The 22,573-nt window shown below is 52.2% G+C and overlaps 6 protein-coding genes across 6 annotated transcripts; 4 read left to right on the top strand and 2 right to left on the bottom strand.

Moving 5' to 3' along the window:
- Positions 1 to 127: 127 nt before the first annotated feature.
- Positions 128 to 1,971, top strand: GUITHDRAFT_91319 (hypothetical protein; the record flags this gene model as incomplete). Its single annotated transcript, XM_005842048.1, has 2 exons — positions 128 to 1,616; positions 1,722 to 1,971. The coding sequence occupies 2 exons, from the start codon at positions 131 to 133 to the stop codon at positions 1,874 to 1,876; spliced, it is 1,641 nt and encodes a 546-aa protein (XP_005842105.1). The 3' UTR covers positions 1,877 to 1,971.
- A 269-nt stretch (positions 1,972 to 2,240) lies between these two features.
- Positions 2,241 to 5,063, bottom strand: GUITHDRAFT_62617 (hypothetical protein; the record flags this gene model as incomplete). Its single annotated transcript, XM_005842047.1, has 10 exons — positions 2,241 to 3,434; positions 3,482 to 3,613; positions 3,657 to 3,845; positions 3,891 to 3,984; positions 4,035 to 4,099; positions 4,143 to 4,245; positions 4,296 to 4,510; positions 4,572 to 4,798; positions 4,859 to 4,967; positions 5,010 to 5,063. Coding segments are annotated over 10 exons (2,382 nt in total), but the record flags the coding sequence as incomplete, so codon positions are not given.
- Positions 5,064 to 7,715: 2,652 nt separating this feature from the next.
- GUITHDRAFT_62865 (hypothetical protein) lies at positions 7,716 to 8,566 on the top strand (the record flags this gene model as incomplete). The annotated part of the gene is made up of 4 exons (XM_005842046.1): positions 7,716 to 7,814; positions 7,863 to 7,970; positions 8,086 to 8,238; positions 8,282 to 8,566. Coding segments are annotated over 4 exons (645 nt in total), but the record flags the coding sequence as incomplete, so codon positions are not given.
- Positions 8,567 to 11,565: 2,999 nt separating this feature from the next.
- Positions 11,566 to 12,831, bottom strand: GUITHDRAFT_160376 (hypothetical protein; the record flags this gene model as incomplete). Its single annotated transcript, XM_005842045.1, has 2 exons — positions 12,092 to 12,831; positions 11,566 to 12,031 (listed from the first exon to the last, which is right to left on the bottom strand). Coding segments are annotated over exons 1-2 (966 nt in total), but the record flags the coding sequence as incomplete, so codon positions are not given.
- Positions 12,832 to 19,989: 7,158 nt separating this feature from the next.
- On the top strand, positions 19,990 to 20,559 carry GUITHDRAFT_149704 (hypothetical protein). The gene is made up of 2 exons (XM_005842044.1): positions 19,990 to 20,073; positions 20,121 to 20,559. The coding sequence occupies exons 1-2, from the start codon at positions 19,996 to 19,998 to the stop codon at positions 20,454 to 20,456; spliced, it is 414 nt and encodes a 137-aa protein (XP_005842101.1). The 5' UTR covers positions 19,990 to 19,995; the 3' UTR covers positions 20,457 to 20,559.
- A 590-nt stretch (positions 20,560 to 21,149) lies between these two features.
- Positions 21,150 to 22,460, top strand: GUITHDRAFT_53115 (hypothetical protein; the record flags this gene model as incomplete). The annotated part of the gene is made up of 5 exons (XM_005842043.1): positions 21,150 to 21,794; positions 21,837 to 21,929; positions 22,022 to 22,155; positions 22,196 to 22,319; positions 22,368 to 22,460. Coding segments are annotated over 5 exons (1,089 nt in total), but the record flags the coding sequence as incomplete, so codon positions are not given.
- Positions 22,461 to 22,573: the final 113 nt, after the last annotated feature.

The following is a 22,573-nucleotide window of genomic DNA, read 5'->3' as shown; positions in this document are numbered from 1 at the left end:
GGCAGCGCAGTAACTTGATGAGCGTGTAAATAGTCGAGTAGCAGAGCTGAGATTGTGAGGACAGTGATATTGAATGTGGGAAGAAAAGTGACATTACATCTCGAGTGACTGTTTGTTCTGCTGGTACAGGATGGAGAGGGCAAAGTTTGGGTACAGCTGTCTTCGTGATCCCATTGTGAACCACGGGGATGCCTTCAGTCCGAACGAGCGAGACAGGCTGCATCTGCGAGGACTGCTTCCTCCTGCTGTCAAGTCGTTGAGCCTGCAGGAGAAGCGTGTGATGAAGCAGCTGAGTGAGATCAGCGAGCCCCTGCACAAGTACTTCTTCCTCATGTCGCTCCTCGACACCAACGAGACTCTCTTCTATCGCGTGCTCGTCGACCATCTCCAGGAGCTCATGCCCATCATCTACACGCCTGTCGTCGGGCTGGCATGCTTGCGGTATGGGCACATTTTCCAGCGCCCGCGTGGCATGTACCTGTCGATAGAGGACAAGGGCAACGTGAGCAACATCCTCAACAACTGGCCCGAGTGTCAGGTGGACGTGGCTGTCATCACTGACGGCGAGCGGATTTTGGGCCTGGGGGATCTCGGGGCCTACGGCATGGGGATCCCGATCGGCAAGCTGAACCTCTACACGGCATGCGCTGGCATTCACCCGAGACGATGCCTGCCGATCCTCGTCGACGTGGGGACGAACAACAAGAAACTGCATGCAGACGCCATGTACACGGGCCTGCCGTCAGCGAGAGTGCGGGGAGAGGCTTACTTCGCCTTCATGGAGGAAGTTCTCACGTCCTTGTCCAGTAAGTTCCCTGGGATCCTGATACAGTTTGAAGACTTTGGCAACACAACCGCCTTCCAGCTGCTGCAGAGCTACAGGCAGAGGATCTGCACGTTCAACGACGACATCCAGGGAACGGCAGCGGTGGCGCTTGCGGGCCTGCTAAGCGCTGTGAGGGTCAAGGGGACGAGGCTGAGAGATGAGGTGCTGGTCTTCATGGGGGCAGGCGAGGCAGGGACCGGCATCGCAGACCTGGTGGTGGAGCAGATGCATGCAGAGGGGCTGACGAAGGAGGAGGCAAGGGCAAGGTGTTGGCTGGTGGACAGCAAGGGGCTGGTGGTCAAGTCGAGGAGGGAGGAGCTTCAGCATCACAAGCTCAACTATGCGCACGAGCACGGCAAGATCAAGGACCTGCTCTCTATCGTCCGCACCCTCCGCCCTACCGCCCTCATCGGCGTCTGTGCGACAGCCAAGGTCTTCACGCGGGAGATCGTGGAGCTGATGAGCGAGATCAACGAGCGCCCCATCCTCTTCCCTCTCTCCAACCCCACGCAGCTGGCCGAGTGCTCGGCAGAGGAGGCCTGGACATGGACGCGAGGAAAGGTTCTCTTCGCCAGCGGCTCTCCCTTCGACCCCATCGAGCGCGACGGTCGCTTGTTCGTCCCCGGGCAAGGCAACAATGCCTACATCTTCCCCGGCGTTGGGTTGGGCGCGGTGGTGGGAAAACTCCGTCATATCACTGACAACATGTTCCGAATCGCCGCTCGCGCTCTCGCGGATCAGGTGACGGACGGAGACATCAAGAATGGATGCTTGTTCCCCCCGCTACAAGGTGACTAATCGCTCCCTCCTCTTCCTCCCCTCCTCGAATGCCTCCTACGGTGCTTCCTGTCCTGTCCGCTTCTCCTGCCTCGTCCTGCTGTGACAATTGTGACAGACATGCGAAGGGTGTCGGAGAAGATCGCGGTGGCAGTGGTGCATGAGGGAATGAAGGAGGGGATGTGCTCTGCGACGCTGCAGGAGGGTGAAGTGCTTGCAGCCGTTCGGAAGGCGATCTATGTGCCGGACTACTCGCCCATGTGTAAACTATGAGCAGAGAGATAAAGGGGTTGCAATCCAATGTAGGAGGGGAGGGGAAAGAGAGGAAGGGATGGAGTAGGAGAGAAATAAAACACAGGAGGAGTCGGAGTGAGGAAGGGCGAGAGAGAGGAGAGAGAGATAGGAGGAAGGGAGAAGAGAGAGGAGAAGCGAGAAGGATGGAAGGGAGAAGAGAGAGAGAGGAGAAAGAGATAGGTGGGAAGGAGGGAGGGAACGGGAGGAAGGGTGAGATTCTCAGTCAATGTCGGCGATGGCATCCGCGTCGAACTCTGGGAGGAGGAGACGGTCTTCGGACTTGAGGATGCGATTAGCCACAAGATCATCTTGAAAGAGGTTGAGAAGCTCGGGCTGCGAGAGCTCAGACCTGCAAGTCGTTAGATCGTGGGAGAGAAGGAGGAAAAGGAGGAAGAGTAGAAAGAGAAGGGGCAGGAGGAGTAGAAAGAGAAGGGGGAGGAGGAGGAGGAAGAACGCACTTGGTCTTTTGGTACGAGAAGACAACTTGGAGGAGGAATCCGTTGGTCTCGTCGTAGAAAATCTCCAGCAGGGGGGCTGGTCCCTTCCACCTGCTGTGACTTGTCTCCTCCCAGTACGCCTTTCGCATCTTCCGCGCCGGCCGGACTGTCCGGTCCATGTCGACGCTGCTGCTGATGAGAACTTTCGTACTCGCCCAGGCCGTCATGGCCTTAGGGTCGATCTTGCGGTTCATCTTGAGACGCCAAATAAGATATCCGTCAGCCTCGGCCGCAAGGTGGTTGAGCAGGGAGGTGAGAAGCCAGGACCAGAGGATGAAGGCGATGACGTGGAAGCCGAAGATTGAGAGGGGGAAGTTGCGGTCAAGGACGATGAGCCATTCCTTGTCGTAGTCTCCATTCCAGTTCTCGACGCCTCCAACCGCCTTGTCGATAAGTGCGAAGATGAAGTTCCCTGCCATCATGATGTTCACCATTTGCATGCCCTGGGCGTTTCTCGCCTCCGTCAAGCTGTTCTGCACGAGATCCTGAGTGTTCTGCTTGGTGAACTTCACCACCTGCTCCAGCGCTGACTTCCCCACAACGTCCATCATCTTCACCAGCGTCCTGTACTCGTTCTCAGCTCCTTCGATCAGCTTGTAAAGATCGCGAGCTCGCAGCACGGCGTCCTTGAGCCTCGAGTGCAGGTCGAGGAAGCTGTACATCTTCCGCCCTGAAAGTTCCGAGGGGAGGGGAGGGACTCTGAAGCCCTGGAGGGACTCGACGAGGTACTGCTGGAGCTCCTTGAGCAGGGAGATGTCACGGGAAGCATCCGCAAGTTTCTCACGGATGACGTTTCCTCTATTGGGATGCTCGTTGTGCTTGATGAGGAGATCTCGGATGTGCAGTAGCTCGGAGTTGAGGACTTTGAGGCGCACGAAGACAGACTTGACGAAGTTGTCTCTTGCTCCGAGGACCATGAAGCGAGCAAGCAGCTCCTCATTCATCTTGCAACGAGGCCCAGCAGCGATACATCCCTTCGACCCCAGGATCACCACGTCTTCGCTGCTCAGGCAGTGCACGGACTGCAAATCTCCGACGATCTACATGAGGTCAGTCCGCATCCCTTCGTGAGCATCTACAGGGCAACCTGCCGTAGCTCAGCCACAAACTGCGCGTCGTTCATGTAGGCTTCGGCCTTGGTCAAGGGCTCAATCGAGTCGGCCAGGTAGAGGACAAACTTTTCGCGTGAGAAAGACTCCCCTCGGAAGACCATGTTCATCTGCCCACGATCAGCAGCATTGGAACCAACAACATCCATCTACCTGAACCCTCTGGTACTCGGAGAGCAGATCGCCAATGATGCGAGACGAGTCATTCATGATGTCGACAACCAGACGACTGATCAAGTCGATGCTCAGCTGCTCTGCTGGAGACTTCTCAATCGCCTCCACTTTCAGCCCGATCATGATCCCTCCATCTACGTCCATATGCATCCCGAAGTACTCCACCTGCTCCCTTGCTCACAGTTGCTGCCGCAGCTGCAGCCATGGGCGCACCTGAACGATGCCAGGCTCTTCCGGGTACAGAATCTCAGCCTCGAAGTTGACGGCCTCGCTGAGGTCAAAGTCGAGAACCCTCACCGCAGTCAGGCTGGTAAGCCCGTCACCTCTCTCAGCAACTGTTCAACCTGTCGCACTCACCCGACGGGACACTGAAACTTGCTCTTCGCCGGGTTGTTGTCTACTTGAGCTGTGAACATGCCCCCCTACGGCTCGTCAGACGAGGAGGTCACAGCTGCTGGGGCTGACCTGGCAACGATCGAGGACGCCCAGACGGTCCATGAGGTACCAGAGCTGATTCGGGCCCAGGGGAATCCACTCAGCGACGAGGAGGTTGACGTTTCGCAGCCGTCTGCGGGTGTTCGATCACTGGAAGCAGAGACATCCACATGGCAACGTCACATGGCTGAGTCCAGCTCGTCATTCAATTGACTGATCCCCTCTGCCGCTTCGTATGCCCGGTGAGCAAAGCTTCGCAATGGTTTCGAGGTGTAGCGCAAACTCTGCGGCAGCCAGGGGCTTGAGACGTAACTCACATCTTCCGTATCTGTGACTCCTGACTGCTGTGAAAAACCGCTAGATGTGTATATCTCGAAATCCGAGCCGTTAAAGCGAACCTGTCATGACTTGTCATTTTGATACCTCAAGCAGCTATCACGTCGCTTGTTTCGTCAGCACCTGGAGTACATCACCAGAACGATACAAGAAGTCGTCCACTGCCATCAAAATCTCTTTGGGTGCCCTTGCAAGAAAATTGAGCCCTTTCTCTGTAATCTGATACGCTGTTACTGCAGAGAAATCCTTACTCTGCAGCTTGATATTCCGACACAAATTCTTCGAAATGAAATCGTCCAGGGCATGGATGCCCTCCTGAGTCACATTCATCCAGACGTTGCGTGAAATCCCTTCATGGCAAACGTTCACCGCAACCTGTGACAATCTTATCAGCAACATATCCAGCATACTTTGAGACCATACAGGAGCGTAATCGTAGTCCAGCACGTCTTCAATAATGGCTTCATACATGAGAACAACCAAGGGAAGCCTCCGCATGCAAAGCTCCTCATCGCCAGGCTATAGCGACGTCAGGAGTGAGGAAAAAGAAGGACGTCAAACCTGACGCGCAGGACTGGAATATTTCGAGATGATGTACAACAAACGAATCTGATCGGGATTGGTGATGATGGTCGCTTTGCTTCCTTGCCCTGTGACTGCTGACCCGGTGACAGACGGCTGAACTGCCGGTGTGGTTGACTTTGACTGCGCCCCTTCCCCTTGAACCACATCAAGAAGTGAAACCTGATCTTTTCGTCACGGATATTTGAAACGCAGTATGGAAAGAAAATTGAATAAGACGATGAATGGATTCTACCACAGATATGCTGCACCTCTACTCATTATGTAATTCACAAACGCATTCATCGATATATCATGGGCCATGTCCTGGACACACATTTGTTCTTGATCCTCCCCTCTCCTCCTCCATCGTCCATCCACGGCATCCCAATCCTCGTCCTCATCCTCTTCATCCTCCTCCTCCCTCTGCTCCTCGTCCTCGTCATCCTCATCGTCATCCTCATCGTTATCATCATCAACATCATCAACTCCATCATCATCAACATCATCAACGTCCCCATAATCATCATCGTTATCATCATTATCGTCATCATCATCGTCGTCATGATCATGATCATGATCATGATCATCGTAATCGTCATCTCCATCCTCATCATCATCATCATCGTGATCATCATCATCATCTCCATCATTATGTCATCATGATCATTATCATGTTCATCATCTCAATCCTCCTCCTCCTCCTCCTCCTCCTTCCTCTCCCTGCTCTGTCGTTGCAGCTTCGTACCTTCCCCATGTCGCCGCCAAGTCAAACGGGCAGATTTGACGGGTTCCTGAATATATTTGAAAAGTGTCTCTCAAATATTGAAAACGAAAGAACTTGACGGATTGCGACTTTTGATTGAGGCCTTGAACTAAAAAAGTCAAAGCGCCCGGTACAGCACTTCACCAAGCAGGTCCTTCGGCAAGGCCCTGAGGGGGACCGGCGTGTTTGCCTGTCATCGTTTGCGTGCTCGCCTATTTCGGCAGTATATCGTTTGCGTGCTAGGCTTTATCCTCGTCCTCCTTTGTTTGCTCCGGTTTGCCCTTCTTTTTCAGTCAATAAAGAAAAAAAAATCTTGCCATTTTTCCTATGAGCACCCGCCCGACAGACCGTTACTCCGAGTCAGTAATCGGTCTGCCCGGCCGTGACCGTTCTGATGACTCTGACGACCGAGTCTGACTCTGACTGTAGTCTGACTCTGACTCTCCGACTCTGACACTGGACAGGTCCGTAGACTCAGTGACTCAGACGGGCAACCCGGCACGGTTCGCGAACTCTTTGATGGGGACCGGCCCGGGAGGAGGAACGCTGTCCGATGATCATTTGAAAACCCACTGGGTAGGGGTGGATTCATTTGATTGTTCTCTGTATAATTCAGGGGTACTTTTATCTATGATTGGGGGGTCCTATGCAGCTTGCAGGGGTGCCATGCACAGGGGTGGATGTAGGGGCTTGGCGCCAAAATGGCACTATCAACAAGAAACAGGGAAGGAGAGGAGAGAGAAGGAGCGGGGAGAGAAGATAAGAGGCGAGACGAAAACATGAGATGAGATTGAAAGAGGCGCGAAGATGAGAAAGTGTGAGACGAGAGATGAGAAAGTATGAGACGAGACAGGACCAGGCCGGGGATTAGGGGATCAACTGAAAGAAAAGGAGGGGAAAAATTGAGATGGAGCTTGTTGGATGTCTGAGCTTACAGGGTGACAACGGGAGGGTTCTTGGAAGTGTGTGGAAGTGAAGAGGGTGAACAAAGGTGCTGGCATGGAGGTAAGAAAACGTGAGACGGGCGAGGGAGGACAAGATTGGAAGTATAGTGTGGTCAGGGGCAAAACAATCAGATAAGCCAAGAAGGATCAAATTCATTCTTCCAACAGATTAAACGTTTGTGATTCCTTTAAGTTGGAGTATAATGATGTTTTTCTGACGCGGTGGGCAGTGTCGAAGGGTGGATAACATGGCTCGTATTCCTGGGGGTCGACGGAGCACTGCCTCGCATACGGAAGTCAACGAATCCGATGTCAGTGCCCAGGAAGAAGAGGAGCCCAGTCTCAGCAAGAGTCAGACAAAGAAAGAGAAATCAACCAGGTCTTCGTCGAGGACATCTCTCAAGAGATCTCGTACTGAGGTGTTGAAATGCGGTTCCGTCCCTCGTTTCACTCATTGGACCTCAGTTTCAAGGCCCAGCTGTGCAAGAGTCAGGACAGAAGGCTCAGTGTCTATTGTACAGTGAAGAACAGGAGGAAACTTTTGTGAAGACTTTGAAGGTAATTTCTTACTGTTTCAAGCTTTCCTTACATCTGTTCTCATAGGATCTTTCAAGTATCAATAAGCTCACGGTTGCAGGAGAGGGATTGCAAGCCAGTAACGAGTTCGGCGAGACATACCTGCACTTTGCGGCATTTACCGGCAGGCCTGACCTGGTCACCTTGTGTGTCCCATCATTTGAAGCTGACGTTGCCTTCAGGTGAAGTGGCTTCTGGATAAAGGAGCGCAGTGCGATGCTCGAGACAACAAGGGAAGGACGCCGCTTGCCCGCTGTGCCAGGTCAGCTTGACTCTAGACTGACGCGATCTGATGCTTGACGCGATCTGATGCTTGACACGATCTGATGCTTGACACGATCTGATGCTTGACGCGATCTGATGCTTGACGCGTGATTTTCCCCTTGACGGTTCTTACCTGCTCCTCTTAGTGGAGATGTGGAGTGCGTGAAGATTCTGATCCAGCGGGGAGCGGACGTGGACCTGGCTGACAACGAGGGCATCACCCCGCTGCATTACGCTGCTCTCTCCCAGTCATTTGTGAGTACTGCAGTCCTGATACAACCATCTGACCTCTGTCGATGGCAGGCAAACTTGAAGCTGCTGCTGGAGGCTGGCGCGCAGATCAACTCATACGACAAAGTGAACGGCTGTTCGCCACTCCATGACGCCTGCTATGGCGGAGATCTCAAATGCGTGAAGGTGAGAATTTCTAAGAATACTGGAAGAGACTGAGAAACTGCAGGCGTTGGTGGAGGCGAAGGCTGTCGTAGACATGCCAACAAATCCAGAGAAGTCGGAAAGGAATAAGGTGGACGCTCATCTCGATATATCTGCACCTCCCTCATGCGTTGCTTGTTCGCAGGGTGCGGTCGCGCTTCACTATGCAGCGCAGGAGAACAAGGCAGATGTTGTTCTTTTTCTTCTTAAGAATGGAGCCAAGGTTAACCTCCAAGATTGCAAGGTTTGCCCTCTTCCCCTTCCCCCCCCCTCTGATCCTCCTCAAGGGCTGCACTGCTCTGCACTACGCTGCTTACAACGGAGCTGTGGATGCCGCGAAGATCCTGTTGAGATACAAAGCTTGCACGGACACCAAGGTGAGATGGGAAGGCGCGCTGGGAGACGTTGAGATTCGGTGGGGGAGGAGGAGGACTCACGATACGTGGCAGATGAATCAGGGATACACCCCGCTGCAAGTGGCTCAGGATATGTGCGCGAAGAAAGATAAGGAGCAGATGGAAAGTCTGCTGAAGAATGGAAATCCCAAGGCGGATGGCTGCGTGATCTGTTAAGACGCTGGTTGGGGTTGTTCTGCTACCTATTCTTTCATGAAATGTTTTTTTTTCATATGCTTGTTCCTGCATTCGCCTGTACATGCAGTATGGTACATTAGATTACAGCCTCTCCCTCCTGCTCCCTGCTCCCTCTTCATCTGTATCTTCTCCATTTCTTTCAATTCTTTCTCCATGCCATAATGGCTCTTCCGATTTTCCCGCCGACGAGTCCGTGAATGCTTCTCTCTAGCACGAGCTGACTCAGATCTCCCCTCACGTACTGCAGCAGCAGCTGAGCAGGCGTCAGTCACCCAGCAAATCACGAGGCAGCAGGCGTCACCTCCAGCAGCTCGGGGGAGATTGTGGCGGACCCTGCCTCGAGTATCAGCTGAGGAGGAGAGGAGGAGGAGGAGGAGGAGGAGGAGGAGGAGGAGGAGGAGGAGGAGGAGGAGGAGGAGGAGGAGGAGGAGGAGACCTTTGATTCCAGCAGACATGGTGATGAGAATTGAGATGAGGAATTTGCAGGTTGGGACGTCACTGTCTGCGGCTGCTGGAGGGTCAGCAGGGGGAGGAGCGAGGTGAGGGTGGAGCACCTTTCCTCACTCTCTCGAGCTTCTTCACCCACATGTTGTGCCTCGCGATCGCCTGCACCTTCTTCGCGTGCTCAGCCGCAGCCTCCTGCGTGCCCGTCAGGCTGTCAAGCGGCTACGACAAGGTTGTCGACCTTCCTCGCCGCCTTGTCTCGCCTTCTCAGCTCGTTGCACAGGCAGCGATGCGATATACTCGCTTGCCGTCTAACGGAGAACCACGAGGGTCAAAAGGAGCGAGAGAGATGGGGAGTGAAGATAGGATAGGATAGGATAGGGGAAGAGAGGAGGGGAGGGGAGGGGAGGGGAGGGGAGGGGATAAGAGAGGAGGGAAAAACAGAGGAGAGGAACGGTGGAGTAGGAAACCTTAGGCGCCAGTTGAGCGAAAGAACCTCCTCCACCTCCAGCAGCCACTCGGTCACAGCCCGCAACATCTCGCGCCTCCCACAGATCTGCAACCTCGTCATCTTGCCTTCTCTCTTGCCTGCTCCTCGTCTCCCTCCCACCCCCCTCCTTTCCTCCCTCTCGGATCTCACGTGGAATCTCAGGCTGTTGAGAAACGCTAGTCGACTCTTGTTGTCCATCATGCTGATGAAGAACCTCTCGTCGGGGATGTAGAACTTCTCGAAGTTCTTGTCCAGTTTACGAGCCCATTCCCCCAGCCTGCGGATAATCTCCTGCTCTGTCCTCACTACCTTTCTGAACTGCTCCAGCTTTCCCTGCTCAAAGTTTCTCCCTCGCCGAAGTATCTCCACGTAAAGGTTCCATGCCCCCAGCCCCTCCTTCCATCCTCCAACAAACTCCCCGCGCCGGTCGCTCAGCACGAAGAGCAGGTCACCACGATACGAGACTTCCCTCATGAACTCAGCTTGTCGTCCATCGAGTCGATCCCCCTCCTCTCGGTTCTCCTCCTCGTCTGCCCCACTGCAGCGAGCAGCTCTTTCCCTTGCTTCCTCCTCCATGGCAAGGGGAGGAATGACGTGCGGCCTCCCCTCGGCATCCAGCAGGATGTCTGTCAGGTAGCCCTCCATGGCCCGTCCTCCGAACTTCGCCGCGTACTCTTCCTCCTCCTCCAGGAACTTCTTGTGCAGGTTCTGCTGCCCCTGTATGTTGAGGCTCTGGACAAGTTTTCCCTCCTCATCGTACTCTGATCGGACTCTCTGCACCATCGCGTTGTGCTCTTGGGCCCTTGCCGCATCCTCCATGTGCTCCTTGACGGCCTCCTGGCGTCGAGCCTCGTTGTTCCTCTTCACCTCCAAGACAGCAGCGTCATGCTCGGCTCGTGCTCGAGCAAGCAGCGTCTCGTTGGATGAGATGATGTTCTGCACGTGCGCGCGATGTCTCCTCTGTATGCTCACGATGCTCTCAAGGTTTTGCTGCAGCGTTCTTGTCCCCTCCTCTTCCTCCAACCCCTTCACCTCCTGGTTCTCTGCTATCCGATCCTCCAGCTTCCTCCTCCACGTCTCCTCCGCTGACTGACGCGCCGCCTTATCCTGCATCGTGTACTCCTCCATGGCCTTGCGGTTCTGCTCGATAATCTTGGCGAGTTTTGTTTCCTTCATCCTCAGCGTGTCTTCCTTGTGCTGCTTCAGCACCTCCTGATACTCTCGCACACTATCCTCGTTCGCTCGGTAAATCTTCTCCACCATCCTCGCATGTTCCGCAACTTTCTCCGCCCGATTTCGTTCATCCTGCGCCTTCAGCGCCTCGTAGTTCTTCCGGTAGTTCGTCTCCTCCAGGTCGTACCGCCTCACTCGTTCCTCGAAACCCGCGCCCTCCTCGTACAGCACGAACTTTCCCCCAGTCATCAGGCTCATCTTCCTCAGAAACCTTTGTGGGCCTTCAGCTCAGCATGCAAGGAGTGGAGGATGAAAAGAGAAGGGCAGGAGGAGAAGATGAAGAGAGGAGAAGGCAGAGAAAGGGAGGAGGAGAAAGCCATGGGGGGGGGAGGGGGAGAAGGAGGAGGGAGAGGAGAGGGGTTCACCTTTCACCGTCGTCGTTGGGAGCGAAGGCAATAGAGTGGATGGGAGGCGGGGGGCTTGTCAAGCTCTTCATGAAGCTCTCAATCTTCTTTGGCTCATCGACGTCTCCATCCGTCAGCAGCCAGACCTCCGACCTGTTGCTGCAACGCATGGCGGCTCTCAGCGCTCCCAGCAGGCGACTCGCCATGCCCCGCGCGCCTCTCGTGCAGATCATCTCGTGCTCTCCTACAGCCTCCTGCGTGCTGGAGGTTGCGATCCATCCTTGAACGCTCCTCAGCTTCTCCTCAGTCCACCTGCGCAGCTTCCACGTGCTGATCTCCTCGCCGCCACGTCTCCTCGCGCTCGCCGGACATTCAGTGCCATGCGCGTCGTACCCCTCGTTGAATCGCAGGAACTCGAACCTGCAGCATAGCGTCAGCAGCTGCCCCTCCCTCGGCTGACTTGTCACATCCGCGTCCTCCTCCGAACGGGGCCAAGCGGACGGAGCAAGCAGGCGACGAGCTCCTTGAGCTGTCTCTGCCTCTCCCCCGTCATCGTTCCCGAGAAGTCGGTGATGAAGATTGGCGCCTCGCCCATCACGCGGTGCATGAGCATGTCTAGCGGGGGCTGTATGGGCCTGCTGGGGATGGAGGTGGAGGAGGTGTAGTCGAAGTTTGGGATCTTCTTGAGAGGAGGAGGCTTGGGAGGAGGCTCGGCGACCACATGCTCATCCTGCAGGACGGGCTTCTTGGGTCTACGGTAGACCCCGACAGGATACGGCTTCAGCCTCGTCGTGTTGGGCAGGAGGAGATACTCTACTGGGATCTGCTTCCCGTACTTCCTTAGCTTCTTCAGGATGTGCGTTCGGTGAGAGATGAGTTGTGTCAACCGATTCCATCGCAGCACAGATTTGCTCCATTCTTTCCGCACCCAGACTGAAAGTCGTAAACGTGAGAAGAGGAGAAGGTGCGAAGGAAGCGATAGACTGCTCTTACCGACAAGGAGTTCCAACTTGGGGACTTTTCGTGGGACAGGAGGGCGGAAGGTTGGCAGCTCCTCTTCCTCTGGCAGCTGCAGCTCGGGGATGGGTATCGACTGCGGCCCATCATAGGGAACCTGCCGGATTTGGGTCAAGGGCATGAGCTCCGGTCTGTTGTCGCAGGGAGGAGGGGGAGGAGCATGCAAGACGAGGGTCTTGCGCTTGGGGAGTTCGGTCTCCCTAGTCTGGGGCTCAGCAGGGAGCTCCAACCTGCTGGGAACCTGCTTGACGCTGATGAAGAAGTCGATCTGACGGCGAAGAGAGTCAAGGAGAGAGTTGTAGCTCCACACTTGTCTGCTTCTCAGAAGTTCTTCAACGCCCATGTAACATCCTTTGGGTACGGGATCTTTGAGCAGCATGCGTGTAGAGCTGTCCTCGTTATCCTTGTCCTCTGTCTTGACTTTCTTCGACTTGGACATGACGGCTGCTGCATCCTCTTCGAGCAAAGCACTCTCCATCTCTGTATCCCAAGCTCTGTTTCCTACAAAGTCTCTCTTCAGCTCAAAAATCTCCTCACCCGTCAAGGCGCCTTGGATCGGTCGCCACAGAGCAGCTCGTTCCTTCACCTCTTCCGTCTCCTTCTCCTCAGCTGGTTTCAGCTTGCCGGCTTTCAGGTTCTCCTTTCCTGCCTTCCACTCGGAGCGCCACAAGTCAAAGAAACTTCGCAGGGGATGGAGGGCCCAGAGCTTCAACAAACTCTCGAGGGTGCGTCGGGTCTTGTAGTTTGAGTATGCGGAGGAGAGCAAGACGGGAAGGTCTTTGTGAAATTGGTAGGGGATGCTCCTCTCGCTGTACTCTGGGGAGCAGAAGAAGAGGGACCTTGGAGCGAGCGTCTGCTCGAATCCTGACCAGGGAGTTTCCCCCGCCCAGACCCGCTGACCTTTCGAGACGTCCCAGGCGGAGATCTCAGTCGGCGTGGAGCTGCAGGAGCCGAGGGGCCCAAGGATGTCATAGATGCTGTTCGCCACCTCCAGCTCGCGCATCACATCTCTTTTGCGTTTTGCAAAACTGTTTTTGTCGAGGTATACAAACGTTTTACATCGATCAAGCTGCTGCAACTCTTGCAAAGCTCTCTGGTGTCTGATTTCTCTGAACCTCACTTGGTGCTCATTACTGATTGCTATGAACGAGGCACGAACAGAAAGTTTCCAATGAGCTTCTCTTCCAGCATCCATCTTGAGCAGTTTGTCTCGCTTGTACGGTATCAGATTCCTACCAGACGAGTTCAAGTCCAAGTTCCATGCCAGCGGATTGCTGCACGTCGTCAAGCTCTGCCTGCCTTCGCTACTTCGCTGAATAACTTCATCCCCTGACCCACGGAAGTCCAACTTAACATCTGCATACCTCATTCTCCCGAAGAAGTCTGCTTTGGTCATGACGGTGCCTCGGTGACCGACAATCATATCAAACAACAACGAGGCCTTGGTTCTGTTTAGAACCCCCATTTCATCCAAGACCGAGCAGAAGCTATATCGGCTTATGCCTCCATCGCGCCAAGTTTCTATCTCATCTTGATTTTCGATTTGACTTGCTCTTGCACGCAAACAGCCCCATGCAACATGCATGCAATGGATTCCAGTTTGGAACGATGGAAATTGACCCCATCCACCAAGAACTCTTATCACCCTGTTCAACTCATCCTCAGGACTCCGAAGAGGATAGGATGTTACAATCAGTTCTTCATCTGAATCATCCTCGGATGACTTATCAAGGCCATGGCCGTACATGGTTGATGAAACACCCAGGAGAATCTCAGTGATCTTGCAGCATGTCTGACAACTTCTTCTTGTATCCCTTCTCCACAACCATGTCTGACATAGTCGACTTCAGAGCGCCATTTTTCAAGAGGCTCTCGATATCTTGTCTGCTCTCTTTCTCTAAATTCCCCTCCTGCCTCAACTTCCCGCACACCTTGGAACATGCATTTCCAAGTTTCCTTTCGCCTAGCCGTTGACTTGTAACCGCGAAAGTTGGTGGACCACAATGCTGAAATGCTCTAATGGTGAAAAAATGCCTTTTCGATTTCCATGCACGAGGACTCTTGGCCTCTTATGGAGGTTCTGGTCGCATCTCGAGCGCGCCTCAAGGTTCAGCATAGGGAACAGTGCAGGGCAGTCAAGCATGAATAGAGCACTTTTCATCGTCGGTTGATCGTGGGGACGTGACAGGTTCTCGTAAAGTCAGTTTGGAGGACATAGAACGGGAATCGACGCGATGGGGTGGGTAGGGCAAGATGCAAAGGGGGGTAGGGTAGTGAGGGGGCTGGGTAGGTTGGAGCCCCCGTAGGGTGGCGGGGCAATAATCATGAACGTAGTATAGTACGGAATCTGCGTGATAAGATTTTAAGGAGCAACAATCAATTTGGCTATCAAATATCATTTTTGTCTCTTGTATTTTCAAATAGACACTTTGTTTTCAAAAGTCGAAACCAAGTTTTCTTAAAAAAGTGTTTTTAAAACTTCAGGTGCCTTCAGCTCTGCTTACCCTACCCATGCGATCAGGGGGAGATGAGTGGGTAGGGTCAAGGTAGAGTAGTAGGTTTGGGGGATAGGGGTGGTCAACAGGGGTGGTAGGGTTATACCCAGGTGGGCAACTAGGAAGAACGAAGGGGGTGGTGTATGCTCGAGAAAGCATGGAAGGAGGGGAACGATGAAAGCAAGGCAGGAGGGAAAGCACGTGGAGAAGTGAAGACTCTGGACATATGGAAATCCATGAACAAGTAACCCATGAAAGCTCATGGAAATATTCGTGATGAAATGAGAAGATAGGCAGAACAAGGAGGAGAAAGGACAGTAATGATGTGATGGGAGATTAAATTTAGAGATGGAGGGATAATAGCAATTTGTTGTGAATGTAAGATCGAGCTATCATTGTTTTGCTATTACTAGAGATAGATGGATACTTGGTAATGTTCAGTGGAAGTCTTTTTGAACATATGATTTGACAAGACCATATCAGTTTGAGATCAGATAGAATTGAGTTTGTTCGAAGGCAAAGGGCGCCAACTTCACCCTCATGAAGAAAGGCTGGTCTTGTGCAAGCCTTGACGCTTTTTGAACTCCCAGGACACTGGAGATGTCGCAGTCTCATACTTAGATCAGCCTGGATCGTCTAAAACATGGAGTGGAACGGCGGTGCAGAGAGAGGATAGAGAGTTCCCATCTGTTCTTCACTTTGGAGGGATGTTTAATACAGTGCCGTTCATACGGCTGAGGATCGTCCTGTTGTTTTTGGTTCTTCTTGATTTTTCACGGGCTGAATACAACTTGACTGTCGGGGGATTATTCGTTGCAAACTGGAATGTGAGCTACTGGGAAACGAGAGCGCTAGCAGCTGCAAGGATTTCCTTGATGCATTTGAATAGTTCGGTGTACAAACAGCATGACTCTCGACTCGATTTCATCTTGGGTGATACATCTCCTGTGAGATCTCTCTGCCGTCAATCAGATTTCCCCGCTGCAGGGTTTGAAAGCACGCGAGTTTGGATCATGAGACAAGTAGTCGAGAGCCTGGAAGCCACGAAGCCCAGCAACAGTGTTCTCAATGCCGTCGGTCCAGGTTACAGCTCTGAGGTTGTTGCGATCAATCCTGTTCTCAACTCTTTGTCTCTCATGAGCATCTCCTTCAGTGCCACCAGCCCGATGCTGTCTAACAAGACGAGTTACCCTCACTTTGCACGCACTTGCCCCTCGGATGTTCACCAAGGATTGGCTCTCTCTCAGGTCTTGCAAGCTCTTGAACTCGATTCATTTACAGTCATCAAGTGCAATGACGAGTACTGCAATGGTCTGTATGACGTCTTGAGCCAGAATGCTGCTCATGCCAACATAAACTTGAAAACCTTTACTATGGATGAACAGACCTTCACTGTTTCAAACGCAATCAGCATTCTGAGGGGAATTCTGTTTCGAAGCTGTAATGAGCCTAGAGTGATTATTCTGATCATGCATGACTTTGCTGGTGTCATGGTTTTCGAAGCTGCTCAAGCTGTGGATGCAATCAACTCAAAAAATAATTTCTTCTTCGTCGGGTGTGAAGCCATTACTAGTTCGCTTTCTTCATCACAATTGCCGTTGGGATATCTTGGATTGAGGATGACAATCGACACTCAGTCTGAATCATTCAAGACATTGAAGTCGACTTGGAGCAAATTAAAGGCAGCCGATTACCCTGGATTAGAGTATCTTGAATCAGACGCATACATGTCACTAGCGTACGATGCCGTGCAAGTTGTTGGACGGGCTTGGGAGCGTTTCCTGAGTGGCAACGATACTGAATACACTATTTCCCATTTCATGAATGCTATGAAAAATGTAAGGTTTCAAGGAGCTTCGGGGTTGGTAGCTTTCGACGAAAATTTTGATCCAGTTGTTGCCAGGTTCGATCAACAATCTTTTTGGAGATGGTTGAGCTGATTCTTTGGTACAGGTATGATATCATGAACTTGAATGAGACAGGAATGAGAAGGATAGCAGTCTGGGAGAATGGAGTGTTTCGAAAGGGTTTTGACTCCAATGATACTATCTCCTTGTCCAAGTCTATCTTCTGGCCGCCAGGGTTTGTCAAGCCGGACAAGTTTCAGGATTGTGTTGTTTTAAGTTGGAATCACTCTGGGGATCTTGATCTCTATTCTTATGCCTATTTCCAGTCGGGGGAGAGACAGATATGCAACTACTTACAAAAACGTGTCGTTGATTCATTCATGCCGGAATCTCTTGCTTCCATCACGCTGGCAATGGACAACACGTGCGGTGTAGATCCAGTCTGTCCTTGCAAGTGTGGCCCTGAGATGATCAACTTCAAGAACATCGATACAGGAATTTTCGAGATCTGGGTGAACTATTACTCTGATAGCGGTTTAGAGCACTTTGATCCTCTTGTCACCCCTCACGAGCCCGCGATTGTGCAAGTTTTCTCAGCGGATTGTGTCAACAATGCAGGACAGAACGCTTCAGGACTGATTGAATCGATTTCTCAAAGCTCTTCTCCAATCCCTAGCGATGCGCCAACGTGGTGGAATGTGGGAAAATTTGTTTCGCCAGGTCCGAATGGAGAGCGGTTGAGTTGGGTTTCGTGCAAGTCTGACTGCTATCGAGCGCAAGACCCCAGATTCCGTGTTGATATTGGCATGATGCTCGCCGTCAATAGTGAGGATATCGCAGACGCTGAAGTTGCATCGGTTGCTAATGTCGCAATACAGAAAATCAATGACGAGCAAGTTTTATTCCCCGGTTTTGACATCTCGATTTTGACACAAGACATCTCAAGCTTGCAAATTAGACTGAAGAATAATCCAGACTTGAATTACAACAACGAAGCTTCAAGCCTGTTGGATTCTCTTATTTCTCAGAATGATTTCAAGGTGGAAAATTGTTCGGTTTTTCTGTTTCCTTACATTTTTTTGGGTAGACTATAATTGTGCTGGGTCCGACAGGAAGTACTGAATCGAAAGCACTTGCAAGTGCATTCAATGAGAAACAGATCTTGTCATTGAGCTCTGGCGCTCAAGCTGCGTTTCTCTCCAACAAAGCGTCTTATCCGTTCTTCTCTCGTGTTGTGCCTTCGGATCTCATGCAGGTATGCGAAGTTTCTGATCCGTTTGCACAGCGTGACTTGTGTTTCAAGGGTCAAGCGATAGCCAGGACTGTGGAGCACTTGGGTTTTGTGTCTTGTGTCTTGTTCGTTGATTCCTCGCTGCGAAACCAGGCTATGAGCTCTAATTTCAAAGATCGTGTGAAAATCTTAGGAGTGCAAGTCATACAGACCTTGCCCTTGTCGAGTGCGAATGCTGCTGGACTGAAGGAGTCACTGCAGCAAGCCTATCAGAATGACTTCAAATGTGCACCCAAAGTCTTTGTGTTGTTTCTTGATCCAGAAATCTCTTCCCTTGTTTTCCAAGCAGCAGTGGACTTGGACATTTCCTCTAGGGTTGTATGGATCGCTTCTTCCGACTCCCTCAGGGCATCTCCTCTCCCTCAGGCCCTGATTGCTGTGAGGTTGTACTCGGGCAATGACATCTTGAGCTCCAACCAATCCTTGAGTTATCGCTCGACAACAGAATTTCAGAAGTTGGTGGAGTACTGGAAATCACTTAATCCTGTGGAATATCCTGGGCTGAGCGCAATGTTGTCTGGGGAAAACCCATTTCTGTCGTTCACGTACGATGCTGTATATCTGATTGCCAGTTCGTATCAGCTCTTGAGATCTGCTGGATACTCGATGAACAATGTCTCAGGCTTCATAGGTCTGATGCAGCAAGTAACTTTTCAAGGAGCTTCTGGATCGATTGCATTAGATTCGAAACTTGAACAAACACAAGCTGCTTTTGAGATGTTAAATTTCGTGGGATTTAAGCTTCAGACGCTTGCTCTTGTCACTGTAAGCTCGTCAATATCTGAATCTGTCATTCATCTTGTGAACTCGCAGCTCACTTTGGATCTTTGGATGAAAGAGTCTGTTGTCTTTCCTGAAAACGTCAGTTTTGTGCCATGTACGACTTCTCAAAGTCAAGGTCTTTCCACGAAAGAGGTGTGGCTGTACATCGTTCTCCCTATCGTTTGCTTGTTGCTCTGTCTCTTTGCCTCTCTTTTTTCGTTGTGGTTCTTCTATCAGCGGAGGAATAATCAAGCCCAGTCTGAGGAGGATAGGCAAATAAACAAAACAATCAACGATTTGCGACACCGGTTGAGACTGCATGCTAGAGATGGATATCTACTGACAGGGGAGAGAGTCCCGATGTTTTCAAGGTGGAAGGGAATTCGCTATCATATAATCGATAAAAAGTTCCTCGAAGCTGCTGCAAGGTTGTCAATTTTCCGCGATTTTGATATTATCCATTTCAATGGTTTCTTTTCCCGGTTGAGCAACATAGCGATGGAGCTTTATGTCACAGAGAATCATACTACTCCGATATCTGAGAGTCCATTTGCCGAAGATTTCATGGAAGACATGATGCATCATCGATATACTGTCCAGATGCTCGAGTTGCGCAAGTTGATTCTCGAAACGTGCGAGAAGCTTTTAAGTCCCGAGAATCAACAAGTTTCTTCTGCAATGCATGGGCACGCCAGGCAGCCATCATCAAACGAGAATTTAGCGGTGAATGTGCGGAGAGTCTCGTGGGAATCGGGAATGAATGTGAATGGAGCGAACAAGCTGTCAACTGAGTTGACAAGTGCTTGCACAACTGTCACTCGGGTGAGTACAGAGGATAATGAAAACTCAAGTCAGGAATCATGGTCGATCGTTGTCAAGAATTCTCCAGCCGTTGTAGATTATGACGTTCGGTTCTCCTTCTTTGTCAACAAGATATTGAAGATCTCGATGTGGTTTGAAGACGACTGCTCCTTGTTTGTGGAGTTGAAGGAGATCATACAGCGTTACATGGATGTTCTTGCCAGTTACTGCGATGTGCGTTATGAGAGCATGTCCAGCGAGCCCGAGGGAAGGTTACTGAAGTCTTTTGTCACCGAAACCTCTTGCAATGTAAAACGACAAGACGATCCGGAGGTTTGGAAGATCCTCGACTTGTTTGCTGTGCTGATCTGATGGCAGATTAGGGCATTGCGTGTCGACGATGAAAGTGTCCGAGAAGCTGAGATTCAGAAGGAGATGGGAAAGGTCAAGATCATGAATAGCGGAGGCATCGTCACCAACGAGGAGCTATTTGTGACTCAGCTTCACACACGAGCGCTTCTCTTGGATCACGAGTTTCAGCTCAAAGTCTTGTCGGTCATCCAAATGCACGGCACCAGCTCTGGCAGCGCACAGAACCTCAAGTCTCGCATCGTTCCCTGCAAGTTCAACGCGCAACTGCACGACATCGAGGTCATCGCGGCGCCTTTGAAGACAAAGGAAAGGATGCTCCAGAAGCTCTGTAAGTACGCCAACCCAAGCCAGGACGTCCGTTGGCCGTTCTCCGGTCGCATCCTTGACTGCGTGAGTATCGCAACCAAATTGAGCTGCTGGCCTGACGTGCCTGGCAGGTCCGAGCGTCTGTGGTCTGCCACAACACTTCTCAGATCCTTGAGATCTACAAGTGGTTCGAAGACGAGAGGAAGACTCGGTTACCCATCTGCCGTGTGAAGAACAAGTTTGCAATGCAGACAGTGCCCGACGGGTATCGCGACCTGACCCTCTGTGTCATCTTCACGGGAGAATGTGGACTCAAAATTATTGGGGAAATCCAAATACACGACAAGCAGATCCATGATATCAAGATGCAGGTAAGAGAGCTTGTACGTTTTCTTGGTCGTCTAATCTTGTACAAGATGCACAAGCTCTATAAGGTGAAGCGCGCTGAGAAGCCAAATGATGTCTAGTCGGTAATCGTGTGCTTGTTCTCTGCCTCGCGCCAGCCATTCGGCTGGCGCGACAGCATTAGGGCACACGGCATGTCAAGGTCAATAAAGATATAATGCTCACTGAAGGAGAGCCATGAGACCTTCTGTCACTATTGGACTGCTCAGCGGCTGATCGGACCTCACCGATGACTCCACTGCCCTCCTTCAGCCGGGTAGACTCCTGATACACTCCTACTCACAGGCTGGGTCAGGGCTGGCAGGCAGAGGCTGGGCTGGCTGCTGGGCTGCAGGCTGGGCTGGGTTGATTTATTGGAGTGGTGGGGATGAGGGCCTTGTTCAGCGGGGCCATGCGGGTCATGACTTTGGTCATGCTACTGGCGGCTGTTGAAGCGGCTGGAGGAGAGGCGGCATGGCCGAGCGGCTGCCATGCTGCCTTCTCTGCCTTCTCTGCCTTCTCTGCCCCCCTTTCCCTTCCTCAAGGTCCCTTGTTGACCTGCAGCTTCTCTCCTCTGGCGAAAGTTCAGCACCGCGCCCGAAAGCACCGCTGTGTACTCCCCCTCCAGCTCTCTCAGGCGAAGGACGAGAGCACGGGAATGCGCAAGAAGCCATCGCGCATCAGCGAGCTCAATAGTGAGATCTCAAGGCTTGGCAAAGACGGGCAGGTAACAAACTACAGCGCGAGGGTGTTGATATTAACAAAAATTGCAGTGGGAGGCGGCGCTTGAGGTTCTGAAGAGCATCGAAAAGGAGGGGTTGACGCCGACTCGAGTGTCCTACAATGCAGCTATGAGCGCTCTCACTAGGAATGGCAGATGGAGAGAGGCGCTTTCCATGTTCGATTCGGTTTTCTCGCAGACAGAGAGGAACAAGGTGGCTGCCCGGTCTCTCAGGCCAGATACTGTCACCTTCTCTACTGCGATCTCAGCCTGTGCCAAGGGAGGAGAGTGGCAGAGGGCGATGAACATGTACCATGAGATGGAGGCTCAGGGGATAGAGCCGAACGAGTTCACTTTCGCTGCTTTGATCACGGCGTGTGAGAAAGGAGGACAGGTGTCGAAAGCTTTTGAGGTTTTTGAACGGATGCAAGCGCGTGGAATTGTTGGAAACGTGTACACGTTCACCGCAGCCATCTCCTCCTGTGAGAAGTTGGGGGACTGGCAGAGGGCGCTGAAGCTCCTCGAGGAGATGATAGCCAAGGGCATTCAGCCAAACCTGCAGGCTTACTCCGCCGCCATCTCTGCTTGTGAAAAGGCTGCGGAAGCTCGTCCTGCCCTCGGCCTGCTTGAAAGGATGACCAACGAAAAGATCAAGCCCGACATCATCGTGTACAGCGCTGTCATGGCAGCGTGCGGCAAAGTTAGCAAGCTTTTGCTGCAGGGGATGAATGACTTGTTGTAGGCAGGACTTTGGGAGCCAGCGGCAAGAATCTTTCAGAAAATGAAGAGGGAAGGACTGACTCCCGATGTGGTCGCGTACTCGACGCTGATCCAAGTAAGTGTTGACGAAGCAGTCTCTGTTTCACACCCCACCTTCCTCTCGCATCTCGACAATCTCCTTCACTTACGGTAACAATCTTGCTCCAGGCATATCAAAGAGCGGGAGAGTGGAGCAGAGCGTTGGAAGTCTTTCAGCTCATGGAGAAGGCAGGGGTTCGACCCAACGTGATCGCCTACACCGAAGCGATCGCTGCATGTGCCAAGGCAGGGGAGTGGAGAAGGTTGAAACCAGGAGGTTGGCAGCGGGTGACGGGGCTGCAGATCGTTGGGGCTCCTAGAGAGGATGAAAGCAGACAAGCTGCGTCCGGATGCAGTGGCCTACAACTTTGTTATATCGGCGCTGTCCCGAGGAGGCCAGTGGGACGCAGGTCTCACCCTGCTTCAGGTTGAGCCAGACACAGTCAGCAGCTTGTGGTGACTAGTAGAGCAGGAGATGCTAGAGGAGGATGAAGCTCAGCCCAACATCTCGACTTACTGCACGGTGATCAAAGCTTGTGGAGACAACGGACAGTGGGAAAAAGCACTTGGTGTGGTGACCAACATGGAGTGTAAGGTTCGGACTTGGTCGCACTTGTGCTCTTCGTGGGTCGTTGACATCTCGCAGGGAATCGAGCCGACGGCTGAAGTTGTCAACGCGTT

Source organism: Guillardia theta (genome assembly GCF_000315625.1).
Source record: "Guillardia theta CCMP2712 unplaced genomic scaffold GUITHscaffold_1, whole genome shotgun sequence".
NCBI lineage: Eukaryota > Cryptophyceae > Pyrenomonadales > Geminigeraceae > Guillardia > Guillardia theta.
The sequence above is the reverse complement of the archived record's forward strand: the minus strand, read 5'-3'. Positions and strand labels throughout refer to the sequence as shown.